At 43.8% G+C, this 22,005-nt stretch overlaps 2 protein-coding genes, 1 long non-coding RNA gene and 1 other non-coding gene across 10 annotated transcripts in view; 3 read left to right on the top strand and 1 right to left on the bottom strand.

The window, feature by feature from the left end:
- The window catches only part of ATN1 (atrophin 1), a 60,023-nt gene extending 46,913 nt beyond the window's left edge, over positions 1–13,110 (top strand). For 5 of the 6 annotated variants that reach the window (XM_058168295.1, XM_058168298.1, XM_058168296.1 and 2 more), the window contains exons 3-11: positions 863–1,000; positions 1,367–1,480; positions 1,992–3,955; positions 4,700–4,922; positions 5,107–5,824; positions 6,766–6,909; positions 8,400–8,580; positions 10,056–10,149; positions 10,433–13,110. In XM_058168295.1, coding sequence (XP_058024278.1) covers positions 863–1,000; positions 1,367–1,480; positions 1,992–3,955; positions 4,700–4,922; positions 5,107–5,824; positions 6,766–6,909; positions 8,400–8,580; positions 10,056–10,110 — 3,537 coding nt within the window. In that variant the 3' untranslated portion in view covers positions 10,111–10,149; positions 10,433–13,110. The remainder of the gene's footprint in view (positions 1–862; positions 1,001–1,366; positions 1,481–1,991; positions 3,956–4,699; positions 4,923–5,106; positions 5,825–6,765; positions 6,910–8,399; positions 8,581–10,055; positions 10,150–10,432) is intronic. The other variant, XM_058168299.1, reaches the window with a different exon arrangement.
- Positions 11,753–13,934, bottom strand: LOC131190848 (uncharacterized). Its single transcript, XR_009153343.1, has 3 exons — positions 13,897–13,934; positions 12,941–13,384; positions 11,753–11,887 (listed from the first exon to the last, which is right to left on the bottom strand). It is a non-coding gene; the product is annotated as an uncharacterized LOC131190848 (long non-coding RNA).
- Positions 12,991–13,051, top strand: LOC131193764 (U7 small nuclear RNA). Its single transcript, XR_009154016.1, has one exon. It is a non-coding gene; the product is annotated as a U7 small nuclear RNA (small nuclear RNA).
- A 112-nt stretch (positions 13,935–14,046) lies between the features above and the next one.
- C2H12orf57 (chromosome 2 C12orf57 homolog) lies at positions 14,047–21,717 on the top strand. 2 transcript variants are annotated; one of them, XM_058173124.1, is made up of 3 exons: positions 14,047–14,417; positions 18,146–18,322; positions 19,002–21,710. In XM_058173124.1, the coding sequence occupies exons 1-3, from the start codon at positions 14,342–14,344 to the stop codon at positions 19,151–19,153; spliced, it is 405 nt and encodes a 134-aa protein (XP_058029107.1). In that variant the 5' UTR covers positions 14,047–14,341; the 3' UTR covers positions 19,154–21,710. The 2 variants fall into 2 exon arrangements, with proteins under 2 accessions (XP_058029107.1, XP_058029106.1); XM_058173123.1 differs by lacking the exon at positions 14,047–14,417 and adding an exon at positions 14,449–14,697 and having other exon boundaries at positions 19,002–21,717.
- Positions 21,718–22,005: the final 288 nt, after the last annotated feature.

Below are 22,005 nucleotides of genomic sequence, written 5' to 3'. Positions count from 1 at the left end.
GGGTTGTATTTGACCTCGGGGGGTGGGTGGGCGGGATGGCCAGGGTGGATGTGGCCACCTTGATATCACTCCTGTCGGTGCCTGTGGCACACATGGCCCTCCCGAACTCCATTTTCACTGGCAGAAGGACTGCGGGCTGGTCCTTCGCTGTTTCCAGGGTGGCCCACAGGGCCAAATCCAGCCCCTGGGCCTTGAGTTTGACACCCCTATCTAAGATAATTGTCCTTTTCGTTACTTTAAACTAACCTATACAACTTAAACTTCCAAGCCTATCAGTTGCGGTACTAAGTACCTAACATTATACTGGTTTTGCAGTTTTACAAAGACAGCATAACCAGGAAATAACTGTACGTGGATGATAATCATCCATGCTTAATTTAGCAAATCGCTTGTTGTATTTTATTAAGGCAGAGGGGAAAAAATGTATGACACAAAATTGTACTCCTACACTGAATGGAGTAGAAAGAATGTAAAGAGAAGAAGTGGTTGTTTGTAAGACAGTTTGCATTTTTTTATACACCCCAGAGCTACAAAATTCCATTCAGATATTTTTATTAAATCTATACTACATGAAATGTACAGTATTTTGCTATTAAAAATGCTTAATCTGAAGTCTTTCACTTGCCTCACCAGGCAAGCAATACTACAGGCAAATACCTGTAAAGACAAAATCATTATAGATAATGAGATTGATGAATTGTTCTACCTGGAGATTGTGAATCCAGATACTGAGATATTTTTGATAGCTTTACACATGATGAAAATCCTAACTGAGAAGAGACAGAAAAGTTCAGACCAGGAGACAGGAAAGAATTGGAAGATGTAAAAACCTGAAATAAATAATTGGGTGTTTTCTCAAAAGATGTCAATGCGGAGTGGTCGAAAGAAGGAGACTCCGGGGCCCCGAGAGGAGCTCAGAACCCGGGGTCGAGCATCTCCTGGTGGTGTCAGTACTTCCAGCAGTGATGGCAAAGCTGAGAAATCACGACAAACTACCAAGGTAAAATTTTCAGCTGTTTGCAAAAACATTTATTAGAGTTTGAAGGTCCTTCCTCTTTTAAGGCAATTATTGGTTATTTGTTAACCTACATAACCTCTACCATCAGTTGTCCTAATCTGCCCTAAATCTGCCCTAAATTGGATGCTTAGCAGTCTGATACTTTCTCGGCCACTACATTATCTGTGTGATAATGGAATCACCTATGTGACCAATACAGGAAATAGTTTCAATTAAGCTTAGATGCATGTTAATTATATTACATTTTCTGTAGCTAAACAGAAAATTTAACATGTATACTTTGAATAAATGATATTTACTTTTTTTTGCTCTGCAATATGTCCCTTCCCCTATCCATTTGTCTTGCAGAAAGGTCGTGTGGAGGAATCAATGGCACCTAAAGGAAGCAAGCAAAGTCGATCAGAGGAGATTTCAGAGAGTGAAGGAGAGGATACCAATGCTGCAAAGAAAACTAAAACAGAAGTAGGTTTTCCCTACAACTTTTCTTCGTTAGGATGGCTCAGCTCCAAACTTCCCCAGAATTATTGTTTTCCTAAGCTCATGTAGCCAAGAACCAACCTAGAACAAAGGAGAAACTTCCTGACAGTTAGAACAATTACCGGTAATCAGTGGAATAACTTGCCTCCAGAAGTTGTGGCTGCTCCAACACTGGAAGTTTTAAAGAAGAAATTGGACAACCATTTGTCTGAAATGTATAGGGTTTCCTGCTTGAGCAGGAGGTTGAGCTGGAAGGGACTAGAAGGTCCCTTCTATTAAGTATTCACCTCTGCTCTATCATGATATCTGACAGTTGTGGTTGTATTTTCCATTGCTTGTCAAGTCAGCTGATTATTCACACACAAATGAGGCAGCATTTCCTATACCCAATTGTAATTCTTCTTTTAACATAGCTCCATAGCTTACCAAGCAAGGTCTCTTTTAATATCCCTGAAAGTGTATCTGCTGAGTATTCATTGCTTTTCTTAAATCCTAGGAGCTGCCAAGACCACAATCTCCTTCAGATGTGGACAGCCTAGATGGCCATAGCTTCAACGATGAGACAAGCAGTGACCCACGAGACATTGATCAAGATAATCGAAGCACCTCTCCCAGTGTCTACAGCCCTGGCAGTGTGGAGAATGATTCTGATTCCTCCTCTGTGCTTTCACAAGGACCCGCCCGCTCTTATCATCACCCCCCGCTCTTTCCCCAGAGCCCCTCGCCAGCTCCCCTCCCAGAGGGCCTTGCACGTCCCCCAGAATCCAACTTCAGCTTATCAGGGGAGGTTCATCCTCAGGGCCCCCCAAGTGGCTACCAATCTCAAATTGAAGCCCAGGCTTCAAGGATTTTCCAGGCGCAGGGCCAAGCCCCACCAGTTCCCACTCCTTCCACCAACTCCTCCTCCTCCCCCTCTTCTTCGTCCTCTTCGTCCTGCACAATGCATACTTCTCTGTACCCCAATGCTAATGTGGTCCAACTGGGGCCCAAAGTTGTGAGTGCAGGAGTGGGGATTCCAACACCAAGCGTGCGTGAGCAGTCCCTCGGTACTAAGCACAACCCACCTCCAACTACTCCCATTTCATTAGCCTCTGTGGCAGGTGGCTTGCCTCCTCAGAAGACACCTCCAAACAATTCCCCATCAATAATTCCTTCTGCTGCTGCGACTTTCCCGCATGTGCTAGCCAATCTGCCTCCGCCTCCAGCTCTGCGCCCTCTAAATAACATGTCTGTGACCTCCAGCTCACCAGGAGTGGTGGGGCAAGCATTAAGTGGACATCTTTCATCACCCCATGCAATAGGGCAGGATAAGTCACCCGTCCCTTCTCGTTATCCCTATGCCCCCCCTCCTCCTCCACCCCCCAACTCTTCTGCTCAGTATCCCCTTCCTCCCCCTTCCCAGGCATTGCCCAGTTACAGTTCATCATATGGCCACTCCTTTCCACCACCCAGCAGCCTCTCTGTATCCAGCCAACCGCCCAAGTACACACAGCCCTCCATGCCCTCCCAGCCTGTATGGAGTCAAGGCCCACCACCATATAGCCGCCCACTAGGGAACACTAACTCTCATCCTCCTGCCTCCTTTCCTGGTCAGTCCACTCATCACCAGCAGCAGCAGCAGCACCATCACAACCACAGCAATGGTGCTGGTCTCTCTCCAGCAGCAGTTGCCACACCCCAGACATCTAGTAGTTATTCCCACCCGTTAGAACCAGGTCCACATCACCCTCCTCATGCTGCCTATGGGCTACGCCTCTACCCACCCCATAGCCATGCTACATACAGTCAGGCTCCTTCTGCATCTTCCTCTTCTTCTTCCTCCTCCTCTTCTTCCTCCTCTTCTTCTTCCTCCTCCTCCTCTTCCTCTTCCTCATCCCAGGGGACATACTCTGGACTCTGTAGCCACCCTCAAGGGCAGAGCACAGCTGCCTATGCCTTTCCTCCTCCCCCTCCCCCTTCACCTGCCCATGGGGCTGGACCCCCAGTCACTTCTGCTTCAGTTACCCTCTCCACTGTCATAACCACAATGGCCTCTTCTTCTACAGCTCCGTATAAGACAGCATCGCCTCCAGTTGGAGCCCCAACGACAGCCCCTTATGGGAAGCGCACAGCTTCTCCATCTCCTACTTTCCAGCCGCCAGCTCCATACAAGCCAGGGTCTCCTCCTGCATCCTCGGCATCCTCCTTCCGTGTAGCCACGCCCCCAGGATACAGATTAAGCTCTTCTCCGGCAGCAGGTGGCTACAAGGCCTCCTCACCAGCCCCCATCGTCCCTCCTGCCTCTGGAAGTATGGCTGCCCCTGCCCCACCCTTGCCTCCCCTGCCACTCAGTGCTGCACAAATCAAGCAAGAGCCTTCAGAAGAATTTGAGCCCCCTGATAGCCCAATGCCTCCAATACGGAGTCCTTCCCCAGCTCCCAAAGTGGTGGATGTCCCAAGTCATGCCAGCCAATCAGCCAGGTAAGGAACACAAGGAAACGGAGTGGGTGGGGAAGTGGGGGCAAGGAATTCTTTCTCTGACCAATTGAATTTGCAGAATTCAGCAGCAGAGAATGACGATGTAGAAGGTTTCTTTAGCAAGTGAGCTTGGAATATCCCTATAGGAACAGAGTTCCCCCATTGCTCCATGGCTATGCATATTTAATTGATTGAGTCATGCATCACCCATTTTTAAAAGCTTTGTATATGACACTTTGTTAAAATCTCAAAAGTTAGAATCGCTTTGAAAAGGAATTTTTGATGGACTTATTAAGTCATAGTGCTTTGTATGGCTTCTGCATTTTACCTGTCTATTCAAGAAATAGAAGCAGATTTTTTTTAATGACCTTTTAACCCCTTTTATCGGGGTGGAGTCGGGGCGACTGAATGGAGCTGAGTGTTTATGGCCGGATGCCCTTCCTGATGCCTACACAGAATTTGCAGCAGATACTTTCTCTTTGCGTCCTGATAGAGAAACATCTGGTGCCTAGGATTGAACTCTCAACCTTCCAAGTGAGAGGCGAGTGTTTTCACCTCTAGGCCACTGTGCCACTCACAAGGAATAGAAGCAGAATAAACAATGCAAAATTAAAATTGTTGTGTCATTTGGCCTAATGTTTGTAATTCTTGCAGGTCAAATAATGTACTGTTTTTCTTGAAGAATTTGGGTTTACCCAGGGTGAGTTCATATGGAGGCTGAGATATTCAGGTTTCTTTCTCACCCAGGTTCAACAAACATCTGGATCGTGGCTTTAATTCTTGTTCACGGACTGATCTCTACTTTGTGCCCCTGGATGGCTCTAAACTGGCCAAGAAACGAGCTGATCTTGTTGAGAAAGTGCGCAGAGAGGCTGAACAGAAGGCCAGGGAAGAGAAAGAGAGAGAAAGAGAGCGGGAACGAGAGAAAGAACGGGAAAGGGAGAAAGAAAGGGAACTGGAACGAAGCGTGGTAAGTAAATGCCAGCTACATGCAGAAACTCCTCCTTTGATTCTTGGCTTCCCCTCTGAAAGGATAATAGAATTGCAGAATCAGATCTATCTCTGCCAGAGGTTTTCAAAGAGCTGCTGCCATTAGAGTTGACTATGCAACCCATGTTTATTAACTGCCAAGTTTACTCTCTCTTCTCTTGCAGAAAATTGCCCAAGAGGGCCGACCAGTAGATTGTCCATCTCTTGGCCCTGTTCCTCATCGCCCATCTTTTGAGCAAGGCAGCGCTGTAGCGACTGTCCCACCATACCTGGGTCCTGACACGCCAGCCCTTCGCACCCTCAGCGAGTATGCCCGGCCTCATGTCATGTCTCCAAGCAACCGGAATCACCCCTTCTATGTCCCGTTGGGTGCAGTTGATCCAGGATTGCTTGGTTACAATGTGCCAGCCATCTACAGCAGCGACCCAGCCACGCGGGAGAGAGAATTGCGAGAACGAGAAGCCCGTGAACGAGATCTCAGGGATCGCGACCTGCGTGAGCGTCTTAAGCCTGGCTTTGAAGTTAAACCAGCTGAGTTGGAGCAGCTCCATGCCGTCCCCAGTGCTGCAATGGATCCTTTCCCACGGCATGGTGGGCTGGCTCTCCAGGCAGGTCCAGGTCTCCACCCTGCTTTTCCCTTCCATCCAGGGCTGGGCCACTTGGAGCGAGAACGGCTAGCCCTGGCGGCTGGCCCGGCTTTGCGCCCTGACATGTCTTATGCCGAGCGATTAGCAGCTGAACGACAGCATGCCGAGAGAGTGGCTGCTCTGAGCAACGACCCCTTGGCTCGGCTGCAGATGCTCAATGTGACCCCCCATCATCACCAGCACTCCCACATCCACTCCCACCTCCATCTCCACCAGCAGGACGCTATCCATGCAGGTGAGATTCCTTGGCCTCCAGCATGATCTGGAAGTAGATTTCAAATGTGGAAATCTTTGGAACGGTTGAATTCTCACTAGAATGTCTTTGGAACCTCACCTGATTGGACACTTTCAGGAGAAAGATTGAACACGGGATTCCTGTGGAAGGGAAAACTAGTATGGCAGGGAGAATTTGGGATTCAGCCGTTCTCCTTGATGTGCTCGTTTTCAGCTTACGTGAAATGTTGGTGGGTGGAGGATCTTTTAGTCATGTAACACTTTTTTCTTTAGAGCTTAGCTGCAAGTTTGCTTACGTCAGTGAGAATTAAGTCTCAGCAACTGTGTTAGACCTATCACTCAGAAATGTCAGTGAATTAATTATAATCTCTGTATTGTAACCTAAGATTGATAAATAAAATTCAATTCTGAGTATCTCAAGAAAGCTTTCAAGATTCCTGCTCTGCCTTCCTTTTCCTTCCTTCCTTCTTTTCCTTCCTTCCTTCCTTCCTTCCTTCCTTCCTCCCTCCCTCCCTCCCTCCCTCCCTCCCTCCCTCTGCTTTACCTTCCATCCTTTTCTACTTTTGATGAAATCAGGATTAGGACTGTATACTACATCTAAATCAATAAGCAAATGAGGTAAGCTGTTGAATGTTTACATATAAGTATTAATATGAGTATTTGCACAAACAAAAGACTGGCCTTACCTCAGGCATGAATTGTCTGACTGTGAGGTAAGCCACTGTTCTTTTCAAATTGGCCTTTTATATAGAAAACAATATTTTCATACGATATTGTAAGATTACAGAAAAGATGTTATATAATACTATATATAATGAATTAATCTGAATACAAGGAACTAGGCTAAAGTGCATTCAGATTCCTTATATCTTACACATACAGTATGTAGTATTGTTCCCCCCATTCTTCCTCGGTACCTAAAATCTAATCTCTCCCCTACAGCTTCTGCTTCTGTTCACCCTCTTATTGATCCACTGGCTTCTGGGTCACATCTCACCAGAATACCCTACCCAGCGGGCACTATACCTAATCCACTTCTGCCTCACCCACTCCATGAAAACGAAGTCTTGCGCCACCAGCTTTTTGGTAAGAACTTTTAAGGAGTGGGGAAAATATGACATCAACCAAAACAGAAAGGCATCTAGAAACGTTTGGTGGGGGGAAGGAATAAAGGTAAAGGTTCCCCTCGCACATATGTGCTAGTTGTTCCCGACTCTAGGGGGTGGTGCTCATCTCCATTTCAAAGCCGAAGAGCCAGCACTGTCCTAAGACGTCTCTGTGGTCATGTGGCTGGCATGACTAAATGCCAAAGGCACATGGAATGCTGTTACCTTCCCACTAAAGGTGGTTCCTATTTTTTCTACTTGCATTTTTTACGTGCTTTCGAACTGCTAGGTTGGCAGAAGCTGGGACGAGTAACGGGAACTCAGCCTGTTACGTGGCACCGGGGATTCGAACCACTGAACTGCTGACCTTTTGATCGACAGGAATAGCAGTAGAGAAAATGGATTGAGAAAATGGGTGGGTGCCCAAGTCTGGAATAGAAGGAAGGATAAGGAGGACTACCTTAGGGACTGATGTTCTCAGATATATTCTTCATGAATTATCTGACTTTTAAAATAAGTCTGCCACCTGTTTATTTTTAAACAGATTATACAGCTAATCTTAAAATAGGCAGCTCAGTACACAAAACAGAAGCAAGAGATAAACAACAAAGTAGGGTCTCGTAAAAATGATAATCCAATCCTACTATAGATGTTGAGCACTACTCTCAAGATCTCAGGTCTTAGTGCCTTAGAAAAATCCAGATCTGAAAGGATTTTCAGAAATGGGGCAGGAAGAGTCAGGAGAGTCTGCATTTCAAGGGATGTGTGTGTGTTGGATGATCCATAAGACAGATGCCAAGAACAGAGAAGGGAGATTTCCTAGTTCTCAGTAAATGATATTGTTTAACCGAAGGGATAGACTGTGCCTGCCCTGTCAGATCTGCTGGGAGAGGCAGAAATAATCAGAGGCAGATAATTCCATAAATAATCTGAGTTGATGTCTGGGAATACAAGGGAAAAGTAGGTAGTATTTTCCCCAAATTACTTTCCAAGAATTAAGCTATTGTAAGTTTATGCTGATCCACAAATGAAAAGTTAACTGACAGCAGAAATGGTTTTTCACCTGTATTAAAATTCAGTTTATTAAAATAATGAAATAAATGCATTTAAAATTGTGAGCCTATAGTGTAAGACTGGCGAGCAATATTCAAGAAAGACATTCTCCAGGTCCGGACTGGTATCTAGATGTAGTCTTGAGTAAAGATAAAAAATAGGCTCAACTGCAAAGAGAACACCAGAGCATCTTTTGCCTTGGAATGATACACAAAAGAAAACTTCTACACGTGTCTTTTCTTTGTAAAAATTATCCAATGCTGACATTTACTCTTCTTTGTCCTATGGAAGGTAAAGAAACCTTCAACTCTTCTTTATATTGTGTTTTCCTAAGTGATGATCCCACGATCCCTGAATTGGGTTCATGATGGAACCAGTTGCAATTTATTGTTCTGTCTTTTCTGCTTTTGTCTGCAGCTGCTCCCTACAGAGACCTGCCTGGCTCTCTGTCTGCCCCAATGTCTGCAGCACACCAGCTCCAAGCCATGCATGCACAGTCAGCAGAGCTGCAGCGCTTGGCCCTGGAACAGCAGCAGTGGTTGCATGCCCATCACCCTCTGCATGGGGTGCCACTTCCCACACAAGAGGATTACTACAGGTAAACTAGCATTTTAAGATGTGTACACATTATGTTGCTTTTCACAGGGTGAAAAAAGTCAGTTCAGACCAGGAATTGGTGACTCAGAAAGTGATTTTAAATACAGCTCCTATCTTTGCCTTAATTTGGCAGAGATTGGAGAGAAAGATTTTGAATGTAAAAGATTCCTGGAAACTTATTTGGTTCTCCTTGATCAGACTGGTAATAGTGAAGAAGCTTCTCTGAAAGAGAGCTAGAATATAATCTCCTACCCAAAGTTTCCATATCTTATTATTGCATGAAAAATGACCCTTATTACTCAAGTAACATAGAACATTTTTTATGATTATCTGCAATGTGCTGTTATTTCTTGGCAGATGAATTTGCATGTGAATTTGCTGCGAGAGAATTTTTGCAAAATAGAAATCTGGAATATTGTTGCATTATGATACTTTTTTCTCAGTAGATACTTGCATTGGTTGATTGGTTGGTGGTTATTATTCAGAATCGGTTTGTAAAGCTGTGCTCTGTTTCTTCTCAAAAAGAAGGCAATCCATTGCACAATATGAAAAGTAAATAGTAACTTCACTGAATGTGGACTGTAATCCTGGGATTGAAAACCGATTCTGATTTCCATGATGATATTGATCTAGTGTTAACAGAGCTGCAGTGGCTTTTACATTGTTTCTTAGCATCATTCAGGAAGCTGATCTGACTTTCAAAGCATTAACTTGTGCCCATCAGTTATGTTGGACACAATTCCTAGGCAGTCTTTGATCATATACCAATGTTTCTGGGAAGCACCAGAAGGGAGAAGACAGATATAGAAGAGTGCATTTGTCTTATACTCACCTAACATTTGGTGAAGATCATCTTTTGAACTCTTTCTTCATATATCTGTTTGCAAAGGTTAGATGACTGCCAGACATTCCAGTTGTGTTGGAAAGTCATTTTTGGGCAGGTGTAGAGATGGGGAACTTTGCTGCTGAACTACAGTTTCCAACATATCTGCCATCAGAGTTAATAATGAAGAATGCTGGTTTCTGTAGTTCAGAACATCTGGGGAGCCACTGGTTCTTCACCCCTATTCTAATATTTTATTGCTGCCTTTTAGGCAACAAAGACTATTCTGTTCTCAGAAGTATTTAAGTTTCTTTAAAAAAAAACACCTTGTAGCTATTTCAATTTGTTTTCTTTTGTTGCTTTATTATGATGATGATGTTTAGGTTTTTATTTGGACTTGTTTTGTAAGCTAATTTCAGGGCTTTATCAGGGTGTAAATTCATCAATTGAAATATTGTAGTATTTTAATTATTTTACATTATTGTAACTGTAGTTTGTAAGCTACTCTGAGAATCTTTTCAGGGGTAAAGAAAACCAACCAACCAGAAATTAAATTGACAAGGACTGACTCCAAATGACTATCAGTCTTTCCCTTTCCTTTAAGGGCCCTCCCAATACTTGTGAGGCCAAGACTGTTTTATTTTCTATGGCAGTTGCTGCTGCAGGAAGAAGAAAGAACTAAAAGTTGCAGGTTTGGGGCACAACTAAGGCTGGTAGAATGGATGGCAACTAACTCTCCCCCAATAGGTATTGGACTGATTTTTACACTATCTTATTTCAGGCCACAGTTGAAGATATGCCTGTTCATCCAGGTATTTATGGGAATACTATTTTAGGATCAGAATAGTTTATCTGTTATTTAATTTACTTTGCAAACAAACCTTTTTTGTTTTTGTGGGTTTGTCATTTATTGTTTTCTCGACACCATTATTACATAGTCCATTGTATTACATAGAGATTTATTTTTTAACTATACAACTTAATGATGTTGTGTTCACTCTTTTCCCTTCCTTCTTTCTTGTTTTTACAGTCACCTGAAAAAAGAAAGTGACAAGCCCCTTTAAATGGATCCCATTCCCCACAATGATGTCATTATCCTTTGTTGCTGTTTCTTCTTCTTGGAGAGGAATATCAACTCATCAAACTCTGGATGAGGGAGAAGCTACCTAGTGACACAATTCCCTAAATCATTCAACAAATCCAAACAACCGTGGTGGGAGGGAGAAGGGTAGTACAAGGGAAAATATGAAAGATCAAAAAGGATTTTGGACAAATGGCTCGACATTCCCTTGTTTCAGTAAGAAAAGGTATGAATTATCATGCATTCCTTTTCTCCCTGCCATGTCCCTCCACCACCACTCTCTAGTCCTAAGGTGGATGACACTAAAAGCATAATGGGGCTAAATGGGGCCTCCCTTTTTTGTACCTTGACAACCAGATGGTTTTGAGGAACACTGCATTGTCAGACTTTCAAGAAGGCATTATCATGTTCCTCTTCAACCCTTGAAAGACTGGGCCAAGTTAAGAGGTGCATAGCACTTCAAGATGGTTTCAAGAGAGCAGCTGCTTTTTTATCCATGCCTTGAGGGAACTCTGATGATTCTGGAAAATACTGTGGAACGACAGCAGTGTGTTTCCCTCTCATTTCATTAGTGAGGGAGATTAATATGGCCACACAGTGCAAAGCATGGTTGAAATTGTCTCTGATGGCAACTGCTCCTTTTCCCTTCACCCATTCCAGTCGATGTACTCATGCACATCCCGTTAGACGTGGCAGTTTTGCGTAGCAATTTGTGAATCCTTGATCTTCCCATGTGTGTGTCTAATTTCACAGTTGTATATCTTGATCTGTCCTCATATATATATTTACATAAGAACATTAAAAGAAAGTCAATTATGGGAGAAGAATCTCCCTACACAACCAGTTCCACCCAGCACACACATGGGTGTGCAGATGCACGCGCGCGAACACACACACACACACACACTCTAATTTATATATAAATGCAGCTCTTAAAGAACAAAACCAGCCAAGTAGCCAAAAAAAAAAGCCTTCCAAAATGTTTTAATGTTTGCTTTCTGCATGCCATGGGGCTATTATTATGAAGTAATCAAGATTTTAAAATTACATTCCCTGCTAGTTTGTTGCAAAGCAGGGAAATGAAAAAAGATACCTTGAAAATGATCTATTATTCTCTGCTGGAGTGGAATATAATATCTTTTCCCATTATTTTTGCAGCTCGGTAGGGTCCTTGTATTGGCAATTGCATGGAGTTCTTGAAATTAGCACCTTGGATAATTGCAGCACCTTGTGAGTTTATCAAGGATTCATTATATTCAGTCTGTATAGTAGAGGAGTGCACATATGAGAGCATGACTTGGTCAGCTGTACACAGATTTGACTTGTGGGATCCTGTTCATGACATCCTGAGCATTGATTTATGTGGATGGGACACTCTTCCATCACGTAGAGAAAATCCTTGCCCTGGTGAGGGAATGAAGCACCAGAAATGATAAATAGAAATTACTAGCTCCCCTCCCCCAGTACCTTTTAACAACCATATCCCCAGCAATGAGATTTGTGAATTACTGATCACTTTAGCATGGCCTTTAAATTGGTGATGAAAAATCAGCAAGAATTGGGGAAAGATAGTGGCACTGGACATTTTCTCCTCTGCTAGCAGAGAAAAGGGACACGAGATTAAAGGGATGAGGCCATACTTAATTACCTTTAATCTCAGAATGTCTTTAAGATGCTTGGCCCGAATCACATTCTTTGGAATGCAAGCAGCTTTTGCTGAAGATCTACTCCCTCCCCCTCCCCCCCAGTATAAAGACACCCTTTATTAGTAGACCTGAGCTAGGGGAATGTGTCAAAGGTCCTTCAAGTGGAGTAAGTATGCAGCTGCGAGTGGGCACAATTGCCCACAGGTGGCAAACTGATAAAGGCATCCTCTGGGCAAAGCAAGAGATGGCATGAAGTCAACCGGATGCTTTGTGCCACCTTCCTTCATAGGGCAGGTCCTCGGGTTTAGAGGATTAAAAACACTGAAGAAACGGGGCGTGTATATAAACTGCACACACTACAGCGTTCTTGTATAGAAATTCCCTGGCGTGAAGAGCCCATTCAAAAACCTCAACCTACTAGATCCCCAAAAATGATTCGCTGTTTTCCCATCCTTTCTCCGCTTCGCTTGACTTAGACACCAAAAAAGGGGAACGATATGGCCGGAGCAGCTCGGCTTCCTCACGGAAAAAGCCAAACTGCAACTCCTTCCGGCCGTTTCAAAGTTCGGAGCTTCCTTTCCGGCTCCCCCTCTTCCCCGTTTCGTCATTGGCCGGGCGCGGTCTTAAAACTCTGGCCAATAAAAAACGATCTATTTAGCATACAGCTTTTACGGTGCCCAAAGCTTAAATTTTTAAGAAATAAATACAGAATTCCCGCGGGAGATACGGTGGGGCCTTCTTTTTTTATATAATTGCTTTTATACTGCCAGCGATGGGATAGAATGCGCATTCATATTTTATTCACCAATACCTGAAACGTGTTTTGTTCTCCGTGGGTGAATGCCGCGCGCCCTTCCATCTCAGTGACTTCAGCTCTTTTTGTATTTGTCTAGAAGGCTTTCTGCTGTGGCGGAGAGCCTCCCAAATTTCGTTAAAGTAAGATATGTATCTATGTAAGAAATTAAAAGGCTGCGAAGTGCGTTTTGTTGTCAGCTTTTCTTTGTCCAGGCCGGCCGTGCCAAAGAATTTGAGCTTCCTCGGAGGTAGCTGTTCATGATCTGTTTGGTTTCCTAGGAAGTACAAAAGGGGCTGCGCGCATCGTTGCTACGTGGATCGGGGATCTGCTGGGAATTACAGGGCCGTAGAGGGAGAAGTAGGTTAACGCTGTCGAAGGCAGCATAGACAGCCGCTTCCTATTGATGCCAAGAAAAGGCACGGAAGTGTCGATCTCGACTCGAAGGTGACTACTTCGAAGCTGCAATAATGATGAGGTCAAAGCAGAAGTAATTATTTTTGATGTAGCATTTTAATTATCTGTACACCAGTCTTGCATAATAGGCATAGTGCAATTTGCTTCCGTTTTATAAAAAAAAAAAAATACCAGGAGTCCTAAACTTGTTCGGTAATTTTATGAATAATGCGTACAATGTGCGTCGAAAGAATTTCCTAGCTTGCAATCCATTACAGTGCTGCAAACCCACCCGTTTACGTGGGGGTGTTTTCGCAATAACCAGACTAAAGGGAAGCGGCTTATTTTATGCAAATTGGAGCAACCGGATGACTTCCACATCCAGCCGACCATCTCCCGTTCAGCCTCGAGCCAGAGCCTCATACCAGCGATAGGGAAGAAAACGGAAACACACACCGATGGTTGCATTGAAAAGAAAAAAAAAGAGCGGAGAAACCGGCTCGTTTCTTTTCGAGGCTCGTTCTCCCCGCTTGGGAGGTCATCTCGAAATACCTGCCCACAAAGCGAGGACTTTTTACCTGGCCATCCCCTTTGTGCCCGTCCTCCCTGATTGATTGATTGATTCATTCATTCATTCATTCATTCATTCATTCATTCATATTTTTATACCGCCCTATCTCCCTAGGGACTCATTGATTTAAAAAAAAACCGGATTGAAAAAAAAGCGATCCAAGCATAGGAGCCGATCTTCCCTCGGCGAGTGGAGGCACCAAAGCCGAGCTCATCGGCCTCCCGTCTGTCTGCTTTGCAGCCCGGAAGTGGGAAAGCGGAGAGGCGGGTTCCTAAACCCAGGAGAGGAGGAGGGTCTCTTTGCAAGAGGAGGGGGGGGGCTGCCTCTCTCTGCCGGCCTGCGCTGGAACAGCAGCACTTGCCAGCCGGTAGCGCGGAAGGAGGGCGCCGCCCGTCCCGCCGTTAGAGCTTCTGCTTCCCTTGCCACCCCCCCACTCACACCTCGGCCCACCCATGTCAAGCCTGCAGCGCCCCCCGGCTGCTTCGGCCCAGGCCCCGCCGGTTTCCTTAAGCGCGGAGCAGGCTAAAGGTGAGGCGGCAAATCGGAGCAGGTTTCGAGGGAACGTGAGCATGCCAAGGGGCTGCAGGGATGCCTGGTGATGCAACAGCGGGGGCCTCCCTGCATGGCGACGGCGCTTTCTTCGCCTCCAAAACCACGTCTTTCCCTCCCCACCGCCCCGCCCCCCCAAAACCTCTGGCCCAGGTTTTCCTGCCGCTGCCCTTTCTGCTGCCGGTGCTCGGGCTGCACCCTGGTCCCAGTCAGTGGCAAGAGAGAAGAGGGCCCTGCCGGTCAGAAATACAGGAGGCAGGCAAGCTAAGGAGGCGGGTGGAAAAATGTATTTATTTATTTGTCAGACAGGTACAAGATAGCAGGTATGAATATGAAGAGGACATGAAGGAGGGAAATGAAGGACAGGGACAGTAGACACGCCCTGGTGCACTTATGCTTGCCCCCTTTATGGACCTCTTGGGACTAATCTTAGGATAGATCGTGGGGGTCCATCCTACTGTCAAGGGAGATTTGCATGACAATAAAGGGAATGGTTTCTCATTGGAAGTTGGGCAAGAAATGTAGGCCGTTTCAATATTTAGGTTTAAATGTAGAAATCAGGGCTTCTAGTTTTCAGTAGCACAACTCCTCTCCCCCAACCTCCACCCTTGTGCAGACAAAGAGAGGATCAGAGTCTTGAGCTCTTACTCTGCCTGTTTTTAAAACTTGTGATTCCCCAGGTCCCAGGTCATGGAGTGCTGCCTAGAGTTTGAGAAATAGCTGGTTGCCATTTCCTTTGGCAATACATTTTCCCAAAGGAATTATAGAACCTTTTTACTTCCCTTCAAGAACATGTTTGTGAGATAACTGGTTCTGCTTGAATTAAAAGAGAGTATTTTTAGTGAACAATCAGTCATGATTTTTGGTCCTAAAGATCTTTTATAAATTTGTTTATCCTTCCATCAGTCTCACATTTATATAGCTGTCTGTCTTGCATAGTGACTGTGAGCTTCATAGTGAAGCTTAGAATACTCAACCTATTATTATTTGCATGTAACAATTGACCCTGTTACTAGACCTGGACAGGACCTATTAAAGTCTTGTCTTAAGACTTAGAGGAGGATGGAAGAAAACATTATCTCTTTAGTTGCACACTTTTGAAAACAGTTACTATTTTTTTTTCGTACAAAAGAGAAACCAGAACTTTTGTTTATGTCTTGATCATTTTGGCCCACCCCAAGAGGTATTTTCTGTGAACCACATTATGGCCAATTTTTTCCCAATAATCTATAGCAGGGATGACTAACCTTCATAAGTGAGCGTGCACACAGCCATAATGCAATGCCCCCCATGCAAATATGTGCACAACCCAGGGGTGAAATCTAAAAATTTTCCCTACCTGTTCTGTGGGCGTGGCCTAATTGGTGGGCGTGGCTCAGTCATGACTGGGTGGGTGTGGCCAATAACAAATAATAAAAATAATAAAGTATACAAAACAATAAGAGGTACCAAAGACCAACTTTCACACTTAACACATACACACCACAATACAACTGTCTCGCACACAATGTAAAAGCAGCTGCACCTCACCCAAAATGGCCCCTGCAACAAGCAGGAACCTCACATAGCCACAAAAAGCTCAAAAACCAACTTTAATACTTCACACACACACAACACAACACAACACAACTGACTCTCTCACACACACACACACAATGCCACATACAGCATTGTCAGATTTTGTGTGTTTGTGTAGTTAGAGTGAAACACTACAGAAACACACCAAATCTCAGAAAGCTGCACAAATATTTCATTTTATTATTTAATTTAATTTATATTTTTTAGTTCAGGGCTCTCCAACCTTAGTAACTTTAAGGCTTGTGTACTTCAACTCCCAGAGTTCCTCAGCCAGAAAAGCTGGCTGAGGAACTCTGGGAGTTTAAGTCCACAAGCCTTAAAGTTACTAAGGTTGGAGAGCCCTGTTTTAGATAAAAGCAGCTAAATTTAAAACTTCCTGAACTTTAAATTGCTGTCTAAAAAAACCCAACTCCTTAAAAAAAACCCAATTAACTATTTTTTAATAGTTTACTTACCCAATTGGAGGCAGGCAGATTGAGTTGCTCACCGAGGAGATGGATTGCAGGCAGGCAGATTCAGTTGCTAGCTGATGCAACTGATTGCAGCAGCCAAAGCAAAGCAAATAAGCAGCAATTAAGTGGGGACGGGACGATTGGATGGGCATGGGCGGAGCTGTTGTAAGAGGTTGTTAAAAATGATTTTAAAAGCCTGTGATGATCAGGAAACTCATCTGGGATTGTCAGAGGAAAAAAAGATTTTAAAAGGCTCCTCTTGACGATCCCAGCTGAAGTTGCCTCATAGCAGCCCAGAACCTCTTAAAAGGATTGTTTTAACAACCTCTTCGGCTGAAGAGCTTGTAGAAAACATGTTTTTTAAAGGTTCTGGGGATCAGGCAACTCAGCTGGGATCGCCAGAGGAGCCTTTTAAACCCTTTTTTTTTTACAACCTCTTCAGCTGAAGAGGTTGTTAAAAAAAGAGTTTAAAGGGTTCTGACGAGCCATGGGATCATCAAAGGCTTTTTTTTTTTACTTTTAAAGGCATTTTTTCGGCTAAAGAAAAAATGCTTTTAAAAGTAAAAAAAAAACCCTCTGATGATGGTGCGGCTCAGCAGAGGCGGGGCCAGGGATTTTGCTACCGGTTCTCCGAACCACCAGCTGCCATCGCTACCGGATTGGGTGATCTGGTCCGAACCAGGAGCATTTCACCCCTGGCACAAGCCCCCCTCCCACGCTCCCCCTTCCCCCTGCAATGTGTGTGTGACCTCTCCACACACCCTGTTTTTGGTCTCAGGAGGCTTTAGGAGGCCTGCTAGGGGCAAAATGGGGCAGGGGGGCCATGCCACACACCCCTGCGGCCTGCTTTGGGCCTAGTAGGCCTCCCTGAAGCCTCCTGGGACCAAAAACGGCATGGGAGGGAGTGTGCCACGCCCCCACGCATGTGCATGCAATCCCCCGCTCATGCTTACATGTCTCCCACATGTGCGGTAGAGACCCAAAAATCAGCTGGCTGGCGGGAGGCATCTGCGCATGCGCGGTGGAGCTGACCTAGGGCGACAGCTTGCATGCCTGCAGAGATGGCTCCACTTGCCACCTGTGGCACATATGCCATAGGTTCACCATCACAGATCTAGAGCATCTTCTAGATTCCTCAGCGATGCTTGTCCTTAATACTGTACTGTGATATTGGCACAATAGAGGCTGGGCTGGATGTTAGCTGGATGCTTAGCACATGCTTCAAGGAGAAAATGACTTTTAAGGTATGTGGACTCCAACTCCCAGAATTCCCCAATCAGCATCCTGTCTGGGGAATTCTGGAAGTTGAAGTCCAAATATCTTAAAAGTTGCTAAGTTTGAATACTGCTTTAGACCAGGGGTTTCCAACCTTGGCAACTTTAAGACTTGTGGGTTTCAACTCCCAGAGCTGGCTGAGGACCTCTGGGAGTTTTTTTTTATTATTTGCATTAGTTGAAGTCCACAAGTCTTAAAGTTGCCAAGGTTGGAGACCCCTGCTTTAGACCATCCTTGGCTGTCTCAAGATGTCTGTTTGCTCAAAGGAGAATGAAATGCAAAGGCTGTCATTCAAGTATTGTACTTCTTAGGGAGAGAAACAAGCTGCTTTTACATAGGTTCACAGGCTTCAAGTGATTTTGGGAATTGTAATACAGTATGACATATTTGGTTTCTGTTTAGTGGTTTTGGCGGAAGTGATCAAGGCATTCGGATCTCCGGAAAATGCTCAGCGCCTGGAGGAAGCCAGGGACAATGCCTGCAATGACATGGGGAAGATGCTTCAGTTCCTGCTTCCTGTGGCTACCCAGATACAACAGGATGTGATCAAAGCTTATGGTTTCAGTAATGATGGGGAAGGTAAGTTCATGACTGAATTATTGGCAGCAGCAGGGAAAGGCTGATTTAGCTGTTATGCCTGGTTGGTTATCCAGTACACCCAATGATCTGAGCCATGGAAGGCAACCTTTATATTTATCAAATTTAGAACCTGCTCATCTCTCTCTCACAGAGAGTCTCTGGGTTGTATACAAATACACACACACACACACACACACACACACACACACACACCAGAGACCCGTTTTTTTATTTGTACCCCTGGACCAGGGATGAAATTCAGCAGCTTCTGACAGGTTCTGTAGCGGATATTTTGAGTAGTTCAGAGAGCTGGCAAATGCCACCTCTGGCTGGCCCTAGAGTGGGGAGGGAATGGAGATTTTGCAGTATCCTTCCCCTGCCATGCCCTCCAAGCCACACCCACAGAACCAGTAGAGAAAAATTTTGAATTCTACCCCTGCCCTGGACTCTCCATGATCAAGAAAATTAATAGCAAAAGGGGAAGAAAGCGTTTCCGTTTTTTTCTTTTTATGAATGAAAAAAATAATATATTCACAATAGGGAAAATCAATGTAGCTCTTGAAGAAAGATACCATCCTGGATTGTATTACACAGTCCACAGAGATCATAAGAAAAGCGGTGTGGTATAAGAATTCTCTTAACAATACTGGGTGGTGTTTTTTTTTTTCTCCTTTTCTAGGAGTCCTAAAGTTTGCCAGATTGATAAAATCATACGAGTCTCAGGATCCTGAAATTGCAAGCATGTCTGGGAAGCTGAAGTCTATGTTTCTGCCTCCAATGACTCTACCTCACCATGGAGCTGGGGCAGGAGGTGCAGTTGCCACATCATGAAGCAAGCAGCCTGTGGTGGGATCTGTATTATTTTTATGTTTCCACATCAGACTAACTTGGCTGGAACTTGGGCATTGTTTTCTTTCGTTATCATGGAAGAGGTTTTTTTGACTTTTTTCTATAGTCCTTAATATTTTTTTGTGCTTATGAATAAAAACTTCCTGTAAATATGTCCCATCATATTTCTGACTGAGAGTTTCTGTGCCAGCTTTTTCTATTTACTAAAATATATTTTAATGAATGTCAGATCTTAGTCTATTCACTCGTATTTCATAGTAGCATTTTATTTAAACAGTTCGTCATTCTAGTTAGAAAGCTAATTGCCAGGCTGGGTGGATAGAAAATTTTTAAAAATCTTCTGTAAAAAACACAGACTAACAATTTCTCTTTACAAACTTACTGGTAAGTGTAGTTTTTTGCGATCTACTATAAATATCTGAAGCAGAACTGTATATTATTCTTATGCCAACCTCTCACAGTTTTTTTTAATAAAGTAATCATCAGAAGAAGTAATGTTCTGTAATCACCTTGAGCTCCAGGAGGAAAGAACAAAGAGATCCAATTTGGTTTTGCGGTAAAGGTGCTGGTCTAGAAACCAGCAGATTCTGTGTTCTAGTCCTGCCTTAGGCATGAAATCTGGCTGGGTGTCTTGGAGCTATTCACTCTCTCAACCCACCTCTCTTCAGGGCTATTCTTGAGGGGAAAAGAGGAGGAGGAAGAAGTATTATGTTTGCCACCTTAACTTACTTATAAAGTAATAAAGGTAGGATTACAAAAATTAATAAACCCAGTCAATACCTTGGTCTATAAGTAGAAAGTCTGAAAGGGGGAGGGAGGGAGGAGGAAAGAGTAACTGGATTTGTTTCAGATGAGTCTCTTTCATAGAATCAATTGGTCAGCAGTTGTTCTGGAGAAACAATTTTGAAATTACAGTACCTCTTTTTCATTTTTGTTTTGTTTTTAATAATCAATAAGCTGCTTTGCTGGGGTTTGTACCCTGAACAGAGAGATTTGAATTGCAATAAATAAGGCATCAGGCTAGAAACTGGGTGACCATGGGTGGTAGTCCCACCTAAACCATGAAAGCAGGTGGGTGATTCATTCTTTTTTATCCCTGGGAAGAAGGCCATAGCAAACTACTACTGAAATCTTGTCAAGAAAATTAAAGGGGCTAGTCCAGGCAGTTGCTAGGAGTCAACATCAAATCCAAGGGACCAAAAAAAGTATATTTGGTGATGTACAGTATATCACTATTTCTTTATACAGCTGCATCAGCTACTGCTGAAGCAAATGCTTGGAAGTAGTCATGAATCTTAAAGAGACTACAGAATTGGAGACTCATTTTCAGTGCCAAGATGATACCAACGTTGCTGGATGAATAGACAATAGGGCAGTCAGGGATGCCTGTTACTGCATCATTAAACATTTGCATGTAAAAATGCAGGTGAAGAAGGGGCTCGTGTGTCTAGGTAGCCAGTGAAGGTGTATTCACACTGAGAAAATGGAGAGGGTTACATTTACCACAGCCACTGACCTAATCAGACTAAGAAACACCCCACCTGCCCACCCCCAACTCCAGAGAGTGAGCAAATTAAAAACCCACGACCACTGTAATGGTTGGCTTAGTTGTTGTCCTATACAATCAACAAAGCAAATGCTGGAAGATAACAATATCACTGTCTCTACTGAAAATTTTAAAAACAGTGTTCTCAGCCTTGGCAACTTTAAGATGCTTAGGCTTCTCCTCCCGGAATTCCTCAGCTAGCGTTCTGAGAGGGATGTTGCTTTAGAGAGAATAGTCACTGCTCATGTTCATGTTGACTGCAACCATGCAATTGAAGCCCTGCCTTTTTTTTGGGGGGGGGCTGTATGCATGAGGAAAAGATGCAGCTTTAGTGCATTGTCACAACTTGACTTTTTTGGGCCCTATGTAGATAGAAATCTATCTACATTTCTATCTATGTAGATAGAAATGCTCAGATCCCTTCTAAAGCTATCCAACCTGGTAATTATTACTATATAATTGATATTTAGCCACAATTTATTCAATAAGCCACAATTGGGTGAGTTTATAAAACACATTTTAGTCATAAAACATGGAAGGTGGAATGAAAACAGCAGTCAGATTATGTTTTCTCATGATGTCTAAATTCATAGCGAATCTATATACAGTATATAAAAGCAAAATACCACTCATGCATCATCACAAAATCTCCAGAATGGTAAAGCCTACAAACTTGAAATTTGCCAGGTATGTTCCTCTTGGCTTCTAGGTGCTCACTAAGAAAGAATTTTTCGAAATGACCATCAAAGCATTAGTATTTCCTATATTATTATTATTATTTATTATTGTAAATTTATTATTTACAATTGCTTAATTGTAGCCTATGACTATCATTAAGTGTTGTATCATTAAGTGTTAAATTTGTATCCTATGACTATCATTAAGTGTTGTAAGTGCTGTACCTTGATGAAGGTATCTTTTATGTACACTGAGAGCATATGCATCAAGACAAATTCCTTGTGTGTCCAATCACACTTTGCCAATAAAAAATTATATTCTATTCTATCTTTTAACATGCTCTGATGCTAAGGAGTTCTACTCCCCCTCCCCACCTGAAAATAAATCTCTTCCAAATGCAAAACACAAGCAGAGGAGTTTCAGTTTCAGTTTTACTTTCACAGCAGCAAGCAGGGGATAGGATAGGGGAGGCTTCTGTGGGGCAAGGCTGAGGGAGAGAAGGGGATAGGATGGGGAGGCTTCTGTGGGGCAAGGCTGAGGGAGAGAAGGGGGATAGGATAGGAGAGGCTTCTGTGGGGCAAGGCTGAGGGAGAGAAGGGATAGGATAGGA

Source organism: Ahaetulla prasina, chromosome 2 (genome assembly GCF_028640845.1).
Source record: "Ahaetulla prasina isolate Xishuangbanna chromosome 2, ASM2864084v1, whole genome shotgun sequence".
Classification (NCBI taxonomy): domain Eukaryota; kingdom Metazoa; phylum Chordata; class Lepidosauria; order Squamata; family Colubridae; genus Ahaetulla; species Ahaetulla prasina.
Note: the sequence above shows the minus strand (reverse complement) of the source record. Positions and strands in the feature narration are given on the sequence as shown.